Raw genomic sequence first — 14691 nt, forward strand, 5'->3', positions numbered from 1 at the left:
GGACTTGGTTGAAGGATCGTTTGTAGAGGATACGTCCACTAATAGTGAACTGGGCTGCTAGTCGCTGAATGGTGCGATGATCTGTGGGTGTAGCTTCTTCAGCGTATTTTTTATGCTCCAGATACCTTTTGATGTCCGTGTACCAGGGACGATTGCTAGGTGAGACTTCTACTTCATCAATTTACAGGCAGAAGGCAGGCTCCTTTTGAAGCTCCACAGTAAGTTCCCAGTTGAAAATTGCTTTGGGAATCTCTAGCATTGACATGAGGGTGGTGAGTGCATCTACGAACTGATTCTTAACTCGGGGCATGTATGAGAATGTGACCTCATTGAACTCCTTGATCAAGTTTTCGAGGATGTAATAAGGGATTAGTTTTTCATCTTTGGTCCTCCATTCACCATTTGTATGATTGATGATGAGTTGTTTAACTCCGAAGACCCACAACCTTTTTAGGTTGAGGATGATGGCTTCTTTTAGACCAGTGATGCATGCTTCATATTTAGCCATATTGTTTGTATAATTAAATGCTAAATGCATGGAGATGGGAATTGGGACATTGTCGGGGGAGTAAAGAATTGCTCCTACTTCGCTCCCTTTTGAATTGGAGGCTCCGTCGAAGAAGAGGGTCCAGTCTTCTGCCTTCCTTTCTTCTTCTTCCTTGATAAGGAGGATGTCCTCTTCAAGGAAGAAGGACTTCAACGGTTGATAATCGGGCAGGGAATGTGCTGTTAGGTGGTTAGCCAGTGCTTGCCTCTTGATTGCTTTTTGAGTCACATAAGTGATGTCGAACTCAAAGAGTAGTAATTGCCATTTCGCGATTCTTCTTGCTAATGCTAACTTTTCGAACAGGTACTTTAATGGATCCATGCAAGTAAGCAAAAGGATTGGATAGGCGATCATATATTGTCGAAGCTGGTGTGTTGTCCAAACTAGAGCAAGGCACATTTTCTCTAAGCTGGAATACTTAGACTCATAGCTAGTGAATCTTTGGCTTAAGTAATAGATCGCTTGTTCTTTCCTTCCCGATATGTCGTGTTGGCCGAGTTCACATCCAATTGCTTTTGTTATGACAAAAATATAGAGCAACAATGGCATGCCCGATATAGGTGGCATCGGCACTGGAGGATTTAACAGGTACCACTTGATTTTGTAGAAGGCCGCTTAACAATCGTCGTTCCATTCTTTTGGCGAATTCTTCTTAAGTAGCTTAAATATGGGCTCGCAGATGGGCGTTTGCTCAGCAATGAATCAGCTGATGTATTGTATCCTCCCCAGGAAGTCCTAGATTTCCTTCTTAGTCTTTGGAGGTGGCATATCAATGATGGCTTTTGTCTTGGTTTCATCAACCCTGATACCGTCTTCGTTGACAATAAAGCCCAACAGTTTGCCCTCTGTTGCACGGAAGACGCATTTCTGAGGATTGAGATGAAGCTTGAAATTTTCCAGTTGATCAAAGAGTTTTTTGAGATCTTCAAAGTGTCCTTCGATTGTGCAAGAATTGACGATCATGTCGTCTACATAGACTTCCATTTCCTTGTTTATCATGTCATGGAACAGAGCAGTCATAGCTCGCTGATATGTGGCCCTAGCATTCTTCAACCCAAATGGCATAACTCGATAGTAGAAGGTTCCCCAAGGAGTGATGAAGGATGTCTTCTCATGGTCTTCAATGGTCGTCTTAATTTGATTGTAGCTAGAGAAACCATCCATGAATGAGAAAATTTTGTGTCCTATTGTATTATCTACCAGTGTGTCGATGTGAGGTAGCGGAAAATCATCTTTGGGACTAGCTTTGTTCAGATCCTGGAAGTTGATGCACATCTTGACTTTGTCGTCCTTCTTCGAAACTGGTACAATATTTGCCAGTCATTCTGGGTAGTTGGAGATTACTAGGAATCTCGCGTTGTATTACTTGATGACTTTATCACGGACTTTCAGAGCCCATTCTGGCTTCATCCTCTGGAGATTTTGTTTGACTGGCTTCATCTTGAGCTTTGTTGGCAGGCGATGTACTACCAGTTCTTCATCGAGCCCAAGCATGTCCTCATAAGAGAATGCAAAATTGGATAATCTTAGCTAAACTCCATCATTCTCTACTTGTATTCCTGAGGTAAGGACCTACCAATGAGCGCTTCTTTAGAGATTTTTGGGGATCCTAAGTTCACAATTTTGAAATCGTCCACAACGACATTGGCCTTGATTTTGAACTTTCTGAGGGAGTCCTCTAGCTCAGGAGTTGGGTCATCATTTTCCTTATCTTAAGCTTCATCCAAACCCATGAGTTTGAAATCTAACTCTAGATCAAAATCATATGAGTCGACTTTAAATACAATGGTTGGAATAAATGTATTTGGCACATTTGTGAGTTTTGAAAGGTTTTCTACTATTTTTTATTTTTGAAGGGTTTTCGATTTTTTTTATGTTTTATGAAATATCTAGTGTTTTTAACATTTGGGGGTTTTCTGATTTTTTAAAAAAAATTTTGCTACAAGGTACCCCGAACAGGACGGTACTGCAAACCATGATTGATCCTGTCCTAGTTTGAGATGCCAATCGCTATTTACATTGGTGTTTTTTTAGACCAGTACCCTTGGATGGCTTACCGGGTGATTCAACTGTCAGGGGAATAACTGACCAATTTTGTTCCTGTCCCCTTTTATTCCTGCTGGCATGATCTAATAGTCTTGATGTGTCATCCATCCCAATGACCATGATGTCAACTGGGCTGGGTTCAGAATCTGTGTCTGACCCATTTCCCTCGTCTCTTTATTAAAAAATTGGAGCTCTTCTAGCTCCTCCATTCTGCTCTCCTGTGAAATCCTGACGTCTGATCAATCAAGGGAAAGTCACTTCCTTTTTTCAGTCTAATGGATGTGCTACTTCTGCCCCTTGCTACTTTGACTAACCGGCGGGCGGTTCTCTCCCTGACTGATGATGGAGATGGGTGATTCTCCATCCTTGTCTGTTGATTTTGCAAAGGGCGCCCCTTGCCCTTGGTCACAGTTCTTTGCGGGTGGTCCCGCTCTAATGTCTCCACCCGATGAGTCGCGTGGTCTTGCCCCTTGCATCGAATGTTCCTTTGGAGTCCCGATGATATTATCCCATCGTATTGGTGGCCAGATTGATTCCTGATTATAGTTTTTGATAATTTCAACCTTCGGAATTGCTCTTCCAAAGTAGGCACCTTGTCCCCACAAACCACCCCAGATTTGACGAACGAATGGGTGTGCACTTGAATGGTTGTCTCTTTTTGGGCCTTACGACCTACTTCTCTGGCGAAGGTCGGTACCTAGTCCTTGCCTTCGTTCGTTTGCCACTGCTTGTCTTACTATTGTATCATTCCTATGAAATTCGGTACCATAGTTGCGAATTTGACATTCAGCGGGAGGGATGACATATTCTGGAGCGAGAGGATAGGGATTAGTGATGGAATTCACAGTCTCGAACTCGAAACTATGGTATGATATGTCAACCTCCACATGCTGGATATCAATTACCAAGATATCGGGTTCTGGGGCGGTGACCGCTATTGGTAAGATGATCTCAGGTTCAACTAAAACAGAAATGACTCTATTCCTAGAAGAAAATGTAACCCTTTGGTGGAGAGTTGATGGGATAGCCTTGATGGCATGGAGCCAAGGTCATCCCAATAAAAGGTTAAATGAAGCAGAGATATCAAGGACCTAGAAAGTGATTGTTGATATGTCTAGTCTGATTTGTATCTCTAAGTCTATCTTTGCCTCTACTTGCCTTCGGGAAGTGTCGAAGGCTCTGACACTCATGTTACTAGGCCTAAAGGAGGAGGCTTCGATTCCAAGAAGATCAGCAATCCTCAGAGGGCAAACATTCAGGCTTGATCCATTATCAATGAGGCATAGAGGGACCTTAAGATCCCTGTACCAAACAGCTATATTGAGTGAGCGCCCATGTTTGCGGCCCTCTAGTGGTAGCTTGTCATTTGTAAATGTGATTGCCTGTGGTGCAAGGAGCCGCACAATCATTTCGGGTGGTACATCCGGAGAGATGTGTGCATCATTTAAGGTCTTTGTAAATATTTCTCGGTGTAACCTTGATGTACACAATAATTCCCAAATGGAGATCTGTGCAGGAATGGTTTTAAGCTGACTCGCTAAATCGTAGGCGGCTTTAGTCTTATTACCAGTTCCTGAGAGAGCTCATCGGGCTTCATTTCGATTCTAGTTGTCTCTCTGGAAGCATCTCCCATTGGGTTTCATGTTGTCGACCTCGGTGCACTCAGGGCAATGTCATGGGACTGCTTTTGCGTCATAGGAGGGAACTGTCCTTCCTTCCAAGAACACTGAAACTTGAGGAGTTTGAGGCGGGGATGGTGTTATCGGTTTTGGTGTGCCTTATGGTGGACATGGTAATCTTCTTTGGAATACAACTAAGTTTTCCTGGGGATTTGGTTGTTTCGTGATAGGATTCTCCTCCCTTCTTTGGGGTGTGTTCTGTGGGAGAGGAGTCCTTCTGGCATGTGACAATTGATGGGGTAAGAGGGGAATTGTTCCCAAGCAAGAGGTACCCCTTGTAAGACTAGCGGATGAGAGGTCCTCCTTGTAAGATGAGAGGTTTGGATTTTGACCTGTTTGAGCTTTGAGATGTGGAATTTGATACTGGGGGTGCCCCTTGGAGAATGATAGGCTCTGCTGCTGGTGCTGCTTCTAGGAATACTTGAGGCCCGAGTGGGGGCGTCTGTTGGTACTCCCATGGCCAACTTATCGGGTCGGATATGATTGCATGTATGGATTAATGAGGAGGGGAGTATGAATGACGTCCTTCCTCGATGTTGTTGATGGTAGAGGAGCCCGACGAGCTAGGTCATGCTTGATGTGATGGCAAGGGATTTTGGAGAATGTTAACTTGAGCCATAGTGTTGGCCTGAGGGGTGATCCTAATCTTTTAGCTTTTGATCAAATCCTAGATCATGTGCTTCAAAGTGAAGCATCGGTCCGTAGGATGGCCAAGAGATTGATGATAGGCACAGTGCTCATTTTCATTGTAGCTGGGTGGTAAGGGGTTTGGCAGAGGCCGGGGTTGGAGTGGTGTGAGAAGTTATTTTTACACTAACATTGTCATGATCTGGTTGTATGTTTGTACTAATGGAGTGAACTTCCTGGCTAACATTACTTGTTTGTTTTGGTACGAGTACTGTGTATTCCCCCTTGGCTATTACTGATACTGTTGGGGCGGCTGTGACTGATATCCTTATTGGGGTTGCTGTGAATTGTATTGTTAGGTTTGGTGTTGCTCTTGTTGAAGAGTATATTGGTTGCCTTGAGTAGCTACCACGATATTGTTTACTTTTGTGGTGTGTTGTATGGGAGCACTGTCGTTTCCATTTCCCATATCCGATGGACTTCCCCTCAATTTTATTTATCTTAAGTAAAGTGGCCTGATGTGGCCATGCGGAGTAATAACACTTGCATTACCTTGAGATTTTGAGCCGTCTCACTCATGGTTACAGAAGCTGGTGCATCTACTAGATTTGTTGGAGGTGTTGGTGCTGGTGCTTCAGGAGCTGGCAAGGCTGCCGGTTCTTCTTCTTAGCTAGCCATCGCTGTGTGAGATCAGGTAGTCATAGCAGAAGTTGATGTCTAAACAAGTGTGAGCCAAAGATCAATTTAGGCAAAAGAGGTAAATATTTTTTTTAGGAATATCCCTTAAGATTAGATTACCACACTCCTTCAAGTTGGATCTTTCACTAGTGCGAACTAGCATTCCTCAGTGGAGTCACCATTCTGTGGATATTGAAAATCGGTGCCTATGCTAATTTGAGTTTGTGAAGGGGGTGATTAGGCCGATTTGGATTGTGATGCAAATAGGCTTGGAGTCGCCACTTGCCACTTAACTCAAAATCCCACAATCAGCTAAAGCCTACAGAATATGTAAAGCTAGAGAATCCAGGGACTCAATTGCTTTAAGTTGACTCCTGATCTGCGACCTAAGATTCTGAGTATGGGACCTTGGTTATAAAGAGGGAAGGTGTTAGGCACCCTCTCTGCTCGTACGAGTGTATAATCTCTACTTTGCGTGGTAAAATGGTCTCAAGGGATAATATTGAAATGGGACAAGGCAGACTTAGATTTCTGATATGGGAACGTCCAGAATTCCGGCAAGCCACAGAGCATATGTCCAAAGAATGTCTAAAGGAGTTTTTAGGTAGATATGATGATGCTAAATATCATTAAAAATAGGACTAGGCTACCATGAGTTTCTGATGTGATAGGATGTAAGTCACAAAGCATACACTTAATGGCAACTTAGAGAAGCAAGGGGGTTGAGAGGGGAAGTAATGATGTGATTGAAGAAGTTTAGATGTTACTGATGATTGTACAATCTTTGGACTGCGCTTGAAAATGGCTTAGATGTTTGGATGCACCATGGTTGGGAGGTTTGACTTAAGTAGTAATGAGAGGGTAAAGAAGGCTTAAGAGGATGAGAGCTTGGAAACTTGGGCACTCCTTTCGCTCTCTCTTACTCGCCTTCTTTGTAAGGCTTTTGTTGGTTATTTGTTGATGAGAAATGGAGAGAAAGGAAGGGTATTTATAGCCTTTTCGGATTACATTTTAGTAATTCTTAGGACTTTGGAGGGTAAAGGATGATTTGGTGGTTTGTGATTGGTTGAGAGAAGGGTAATGCCACATGGCATTCCCTTATAGGCTCTTGAGCTTGGTAGGATGGTAAATAAGGTAAGTTTTGGGGTTAATTATATGGGAGAGTTGACTTTAGGAGTGAGGAATAGTTGTGTGCTTAGAGGGCACATTTGTAGAGAGAGGGCGATAATTGGATTACTGCTGGTAGTAGTCCGATTACCGCCCAGACGTTGTTGACTCCGAACTTTAGCTTGTGGGCTTTATTTTGGGCTTTGGATTTTTTTTGGATTTTAAAGATGTTTTGGTTAGGGCTCATAATTGGTTTGGAAATGGTTCGGAAACAGGCAATTGGGTGACTTAGGTTCGATTTGGTTGAGGTTTGGGCTAGGGTGTGGGGTTCACGTTCAGTTCCTAAGGATCATCCATGCCTTATGAAGTTGCTAGCCTGGGTGGGGTGTCTACAAAACTCGGCTCGAATTCATTTTTGAGCTCAAAAAATTAGCTCGACTCGACTCAAACTCAGCTTTGAACCGAGTCAAATCCAACTTTTTCTAGTCGAGTTAAGCGAGCTAACCGAGCTAGCTCAGTTCGTGTACACCTCTAACGTTAACACGTCAACTAGGTCTGTGGGTGGTGTTGGACACCAGCCAATCCGCTTCCTCAATTTTTGGGTTAATGTACTAACATTATCCATATACAGTGGTGATCAAGGGATTGGATTTCACTGAAACATCACTTGGTCGTCCACATAGCATTTTGTTGAGCGGATTAGGTTTGGTCCTTACATGTATTTACTGTATATCCTTGCCATCCATCTATTTTGCCATCTCATTATAAGGCATGAGCCTTGTTATGGGAAAATCTAGAGCATGTTCAGTCAGAGGGAATTGTACTGGAGTTGTAGTGCTCTCCGAGTAGCGAGGTTCGACGAGATGATACTCAACTCGACTTCATCCGCTTAAAGTAAGCTCGAACTTAGCCCCAATACGCAGCGCCAATGTCACTCATCAAACTAAGCAGCAAGGGTGTGGACACAAAAACTAATAAGTTGACTCATGTAGAGATGTGACCCATGATCTTATTGAAGAATCATCCCCAGTAACACATGAGCAGTAACTACCGACACACAATCTCGGAATAACTACATAACTGTCTACAATCAGCATGTGCATTGATTGTGGTTAGAGGCCAAGATCGTGTCGAGAAAGACGGATACGTCTGCTCCAATTGAAAGGTATAAATAATGGTAAAATACACAGGAACAAGTACATAATATCTCACACCTTAAGCCCTACATACACTACTTAGACCCAGATTCCTAGCCTGACTTTGGCATTGGAGGGTCCCCTGCTCTAGCTAGGCTCTCCTTTGTCCTTTTTTTGTACAGGCTTATAGGGCTTGGCGAGGGTGAACCAAAATTTTGCACCAACATTTTAGCACCATCTGAAGGAAATCGATACAAAAAGCCTTTGTAACTTTGCCAAAAATGGCTAAGGGAAAGAGGAAACCACTTCCAGTACTAGCGGCCGAACTCAAGCCCACTGGGCAACAACATTCATCTTCGGTACTTCATCCTGAATCAGCCCCGACAGGACTGTCTCAGTGGACTCAGAGCAGAGGAGGCAAGTACCGAGCACTATAAAACCAAGTGCAGGCATTGGTTAACGAAATTAACCAAATGAAGCAGTAGCAGGCGGTAAGACAGCAGCCACCACCCGATCAAGGGGAGGCCGCTCTAGTCGCAGCAGAGTGAACTGTCCTTGTAATTTCGCAAGCAAGAGCATTTCGGAGTCTATCAGCTCGGGCCCCAACTCACATCTGAAATGCAGTAACCAGGGTCCCGACTTATGTGTCTGAGACCTCAGCCTTAGCCTTGACTGACCTCCGTCATGAGTTGGAGAAGGGGTAGGACGCCCGAGGTTGAAGCTCCTCATGAAACTGTCGCTAAGAACAAAGATCCATGTGAAGCCCAGCGTAACGAACTCCGAAACCAGATTAAGAGCATGCAGCGGGATCACTAGATGCAGACTCCGACTATAGTAGAAGCAATGATGGAGGATACCGAGCCTCTATTTACTAGTGAAATCATGAGTGCAGTAATACCTCTGAGGTTCAGGATGCCCCCCATCAGTCAATACTCAGGTTCTGGAGATCTGATTGAACACATGGAGTCTTATTGCTCCTAGATGCAGATTTAGTCAGTGTCAAAGGAGATGATGTGCAGAGCATTCTCAATAACCCTCACGGGGGCTACGAGAAGCTGGTACCAACAACTCAAGCTAAAGTCAATCAGTATGTTTCCTGAGCTCAGTAGAGCCTTCTTGATGTAGTTCATTGTCAGGAAGAAGAGTCGAAAGCCGTTGACTCACCTACACACCCTCAAGCAGAAGAGTGGAGAATCATTGAAAGACCACATTTCTCGGTTCAATGAGGAGGCATTGCAGGTCGACAATTACTCCGACAAGATGGCTCTGACCGCAATGATCGGTGGACTCAAAGATGGGAGGTTCCTCTTCTCAATAGGGAAGAATTCCCCGACCACTCTGAGCGATCTCATAAATCGAACTCAGAAATATACTAACGGCGAAGAGTTCTTTAGCTCACAGAAATGTGCCCAAAGCTTGGAGCACCCATCCAAGGACAAGAAATGTGAGGATGTCCCATCTCAACCTAGTACGAGCAGGAAGAGATCATATGAGGATTTGTCTCGCAGCCAAAGGCCAAATAGAAAACCCGAAAGTCGATTCAATCCAAGACAAAAGGCTATTACATTGGTCAAGTTGCATGAAGACGGAAGCGGGTTAGCGAGATAAACGAAGATATTGTCGCTTTCATCGTGACCATGGGCATAACACCAGTGATTGTGTCAACTTGAAGGAAGAGATCGAGACCCTCATCCACAAGTGGCACTTGCATCGGTACATAAAAGAAGAGAATCAGACTTGGAAGGACGAGCAGCCGGGCAGAGCCATGGATGATGGTACTAAGATCCGGACAATATATGGTGGTCCGTCCGAAGTCGGTGACTCAAACCAGGCCTGTAAAGCTCATGCTCGAAGCATTAACCTCGGGCATTACATCCGTTTAGCCGATAGGCCGAGAAAGGAGCTCTGAGTGAGTCCGTGCAGTCTAACATTCACAGAGGATGACATGCACAGGATTCAGCATCATCATGATGATGCCTTGGTAGTCGCAATGACGATAACCAATCATAAGGTATACCGCATCCTGGTTGACACTGGGAGCTCAGCTGATATCTTGTACTCCAAGGCATTCGATAAGATGAGCATTGACATGTCATGCCTCCGACCAGTCCAAACCCCGTTGTACGGCTTCACGGGCGACAAGGTTATCTCAGAAGGTGCGATTTCTCTCCCGGTCACAGCAGGAGAAGGACAGAACCAAGTCACCCCGTGGTGGACTTCTTGGTGGTAAACATACCGTTGACACACAATGTCATCATTGGACGGCTGTCTCTTAACACCATGAGGACAGTGGTATCCACGTACCACCTGCTGATGAAGTTCCCTGCTATCGGGGGAGTCAGTTACATTAGATGTGATCAGCGAGAGGCTCAGTGGTGCTATTCGATAGCAGTCAGAAAGGGCTCAGCAAAGAAAACCTTCACAATCAGTATGCTTAATCCCATAGAAGACACCTCAAAGGAGACTTCCCCTATGGAAGACATCTTGATCTTCTCGCTCGATGACGTTGATCCGACCAAAACTGTCCAGCTCAGATCATCGTTGAATGCCAAGTAGCAAAATCAGATGTTGAATTTTCTGCGACATTATAGAGATGTCTTCGCATGGTCCCACTAGGACATGTCGGGCATCGCTTCTATGGTATGGTCCACAGACTGAATGTGGATCCAGAACATAAGCAAGTCAAGAAAAAGAGGAGGGCTTTCGAGCCCGAGAGATGCATAGTGATTACTGAGGAGGTTACCAAACTCCTCAACGCTGGCTTCATAGAAGAGGTCCACTACCCCGACTGGATCGACAATGTTGTGTTCATCAAAAAAGCCAACGAAAAATGGCGAGTCTGCGTAGATTACTCTGACTTCAACAAGGCGTGTCCCAAGGATAGCTTCCCTATCCTGAGGATTGATCAACTGGTCGATAACACAGCCGGACACGAGCTCCTAACGTTCATGGATGCATACTTTGGTTATAACCAGATAGCTATGTACCCCTTGAATAAATAGAAGACAGTGTTCGTCATATACAAAGGACTCTACTGCTATTGGGTCATGCCCTTCTGGTTAAAAAATGTAGGGGCAACCTATCAATGACTGGTAAACAAGATGTTCGCCCAGAAAATTGGCAAGACCATGGAAGTTTATGTCGATGACATGCTAGTGAAGAGTGTCAGATCAGCTGACCAAACATCGGATTTGGCTGAGGCTTTCTCCATCCTTTAAAAGTATAAGATGAGACTGAACACAACCAAATGTGCATCTGGTGTGGGTTCGGGTAAGTTCCTCGGTTTTCAAGTCAGTCAGAGGGGAATCAAGGCTAATCTAGAAAAGATAAGGGCTTTCTTGGATATGAGCTCACCTCAGAATTTGAAGGAGATCCAATGCCTCACAGGAAGAGTAGCCGCACTCAACCGCTTTATCTCGAGAGCCATGGACAAGTGCCTCCCTTTTTTTTGACAATTGAAGGGTAGTAAGAAGGCAAAGTGGACTCTTGAGTGCGAGCAAGCTTTCCAGCAACTGAAGTAGTATTTGGGATCACCCCCGTTACTGTCTAAACCAGAGAAAGGAGAACTATTGTTACTCTATTTAGTCATGTCTTCCTCGGCTGTCAGCTCGGCTCTCATCAGAGAGTCTGGAGGAAAACAATACCCAGTCTACTATGTCAACAAGGCGTTGGTCCTAGCAGAAACAAGATATCCAGATATGGAGAAACTCGCCTTAGCTCTGATCATTTCAGCTCGTCAGCTACGCCTGTACTTCCAAGCACACTCCATAATTGTCCTCATAGATCAACCCCTTCGACAGATGCTGCAAAATCCTAAAGTGTTTGGGCAGTTCATTAAGTGAGTAGTTGAGCTCAGCGAATTTGATATTGAATATCGGCCGAGGATAGCCATCAAAGGCCAGGTAGTGACCGACTTTATAATGGAGTTCACCGTTCAAAATAGTGAGACTAGGTAATCTAGATCAGACGCACCCACATGCTCGGCCGAGAACCTCGCAGTCCCCCTTATTTCGCAGTCTGCTAGGGAGACCAAGGCAGAGGATAAATGGACGTTGTTCGTAGATGGTTCATAGAACTTAGAGCAAGGAGGAGCAGGGATCGTTATAGTCACATCTGATGCGACGACAAGCTAGTACCCGATAAGGCTCGGGTTTCGAGCCTTAAACAATGAAGCAGAGTATAAAACCTTATTGGCCGGACTCATGTTAGCAGCCACCCTTGGGGTTCGAGTTCTGTACATCAAGTGTGACTCTCAGCTCGTCATAAATCAGGTATCATCAGAGTATGAGGTGAAAGAAGCTAGAATGGTAGCCTACATGAGTGAAGCTCGGAGGCTAATGGGGAAGTTCCAGGAGTGTGGCATTAGCCAAATACCAAGGGTCGAGAATTCTTGGGCTAACGCGCTTGCCAAGCTTGCTTCGGCGACTAAAGGGAGAATCCCGAGATTCGTCCCGGTGCAGTTCTTGAGTAAGCCGAGCATCGACAGTCACAAAGTCATCCAACCCGTGCAGGCGATCCCGAGCTGGATGGACCCGATAGTCAAGTTCCTCAAGGACAGAAAGATTCATAAGGAAAGGTTAGAAGATTGACGCCTAAGGATTAGATCAGCACGATATACTATCATCGGAGATACCTTATATAAGAAGAGATTTTCCTAGCCGTATCTGAGGTGTTTGCGACTTGACGAGGCAGAGTATGTGATCAAGGAGATCCACGAAGGAATATGCAGAAATCATTCCGGAGGCAGAGCTTTGGCATAAAAGATCATTCATCAGGGATACTTTTGGCCGACGATTCAAGCTGACTCCAGGGATTTTACTAGAAAGTATGACAACTGCAAAGATTCGCAGCTGTCCCTAGATAGCCGGCAGAAGAACTGACCCCCATGAGTGGACCTTGGCTGTTCTCTCAGTGGGGAATCGATATCATCCGCCCTCTGCCCCAAGGCAAGGGATAGACCAAGTACGTGATCGTGGCACTGGATTACTTTACCAAGTGGGCCGAAGCCGAGCCTGTCGCCAAGATCACTAAGCAGAAGGTAACAGACTTCATCTGGAAGAATATTGTTTGTCAATTTGGCATCTCGCACACCATTGTCTCAGACAACAAGAAGCAATTTGATAATGATAGGTTCAAAAGCATGTGTCAAAAGCTTAGCATCAGGAATGCCTACTCTTCACCTCGGCATCCTCAGTCAAATGGTCAAGCGAAGGCAATCAATAAAATAATAAAAGGTCATCTCAAGACAAAGTTAGAAAAGGTAAAAGGAGCGTGGACCGACGAGCTCCCATTTGTGTTGCGGGCATACATGACTATAGCTCGAAGAAAATCCATTCTCCCTTTCTTATGATGCTGAACCAATTATCCCAGTCGAGATAGGACTCCCCACTGCCTGAGTGCAATCATATCATGACAGGCAAAATGCCGAGTAAATGGCGATAAGCCTCGACTTGATTGAAGAATTAAGAGATATAGTAAGGTTACTAATCGCAGCTCAGCACCTGTCACGCCCCAAACTCAAAAAACGGGCTCACAAAATTCCCGATCGTTGAATCAAGCGCCAGCAATCTCCGTAATACCCCATTCTCGGCTCTCGGTACCCATATACTAGGTTTCGATCTTGGGATCCTATAAGGAGGATTTTTCAACATGAATTTATTCCGTAATAAGCATAACCATATGCATAAATCATGAACAATAACCAAGATACCATCACTGTTCACTCCCCAAGTATAGGGTTGTGATGTAGTAATAAACTCGATAAGACCGAGGTCGAATCCCAAGGGACTGATATCTGTACGTTGTCTGAAACTAACTAGAACTAAAACTAGAATGAGACGAAATTTAATTTGAGTTGTAATTTGAGTAATAAGAGTGAACACTAATCTAAAACTTAAGTAATTTAGAGGAAGTAAACTAGGGATTCAGAGGATCCACTTGTAGGGATCAGGGAGATCTTATGCCTGCATCCAGAATTATGGAATTTAAACTGAACTTACTTGATCTGATTTTCAAGAGATGAAAAGTATATAAATTAGAATGGATTCCATCATCTAACCATGCCCAAGAGACAAAGCAAACAACAGGATTAAACTAATTACCAACCAATCAATCAGTGAATGAAATTTAGGAAGGGTACCATCATCCAACCATGCCTAGGAGACGATGGTGAACAACAGGGCTTCTGATCTCATAAACATCAAAATGGGAAAAAGAAATATTCAAAGCCATTGCAGACCCATTGTAATTTCAGTCACAACAGACCATTAAAGACTAAGAAAAACATTCCTTTAATAATCAACACAAATCAAATTCAGTTCATGAATTTAAGTTAAAAGCTTGAATAGTATCTCCCATCTCGCTACAGGCTTCACCTCTTAGCCCTAGCTAAGGGGTTTAGCCACACATGAATGGGCTAAAATAAACAAATAAACAAAAGAAAAAGTAAAGGAAAAAAAACTTCTCTCTCTTCTCCCTGTCTTCACGTTCCAATCTCCTGGCCTCCACGGCTGCCCACGCCAAGCTTGGATGCCCCCATCCCTCTACTCTCTTTCTTCTTATAGGCAACAACATCTTGTGTGCGTAGCCTTTACGCATAGCAGAAGACGTGCGTGCGTAATAGAGCTTACGCTGGATGTTGGTGGGCCCCACTTCTTGGTGTCAGGTGAAAGATCCATGCCGTCCATTAGATTCTGCTCGAAAAACTATGTAGAATTGACTGGTTTTGGGTTAGATTCGGTGTGGCCCACGGAACGTTTCATTGCACCGTCCGTCTTCCGTTTGGATAAGAAATTCACACGATCGCTTGTATGGGACCAGAAAGGAATCATATCCAGGGTCTTGGCCATTCTCCAGAGCAAATGGACGGGTC

The 14691-nt window shown here is 44.4% G+C and overlaps 1 protein-coding gene across 1 annotated transcript; it reads right to left on the minus strand.

The window, feature by feature from the left end:
• Positions 1–181: 181 nt before the first annotated feature.
• Positions 182–868, minus strand: LOC131244187 (uncharacterized). The gene has a single exon (XM_058243833.1). The coding sequence runs from the start codon at positions 866–868 to the stop codon at positions 182–184; it is 687 nt and encodes a 228-aa protein (XP_058099816.1).
• Between the last annotated feature and the right edge of the window lie 13823 nt (positions 869–14691).

Source organism: Magnolia sinica, chromosome 4 (assembly GCF_029962835.1).
Source record: "Magnolia sinica isolate HGM2019 chromosome 4, MsV1, whole genome shotgun sequence".
Classification (NCBI taxonomy): Eukaryota; Viridiplantae; Streptophyta; class Magnoliopsida; order Magnoliales; family Magnoliaceae; genus Magnolia; species Magnolia sinica.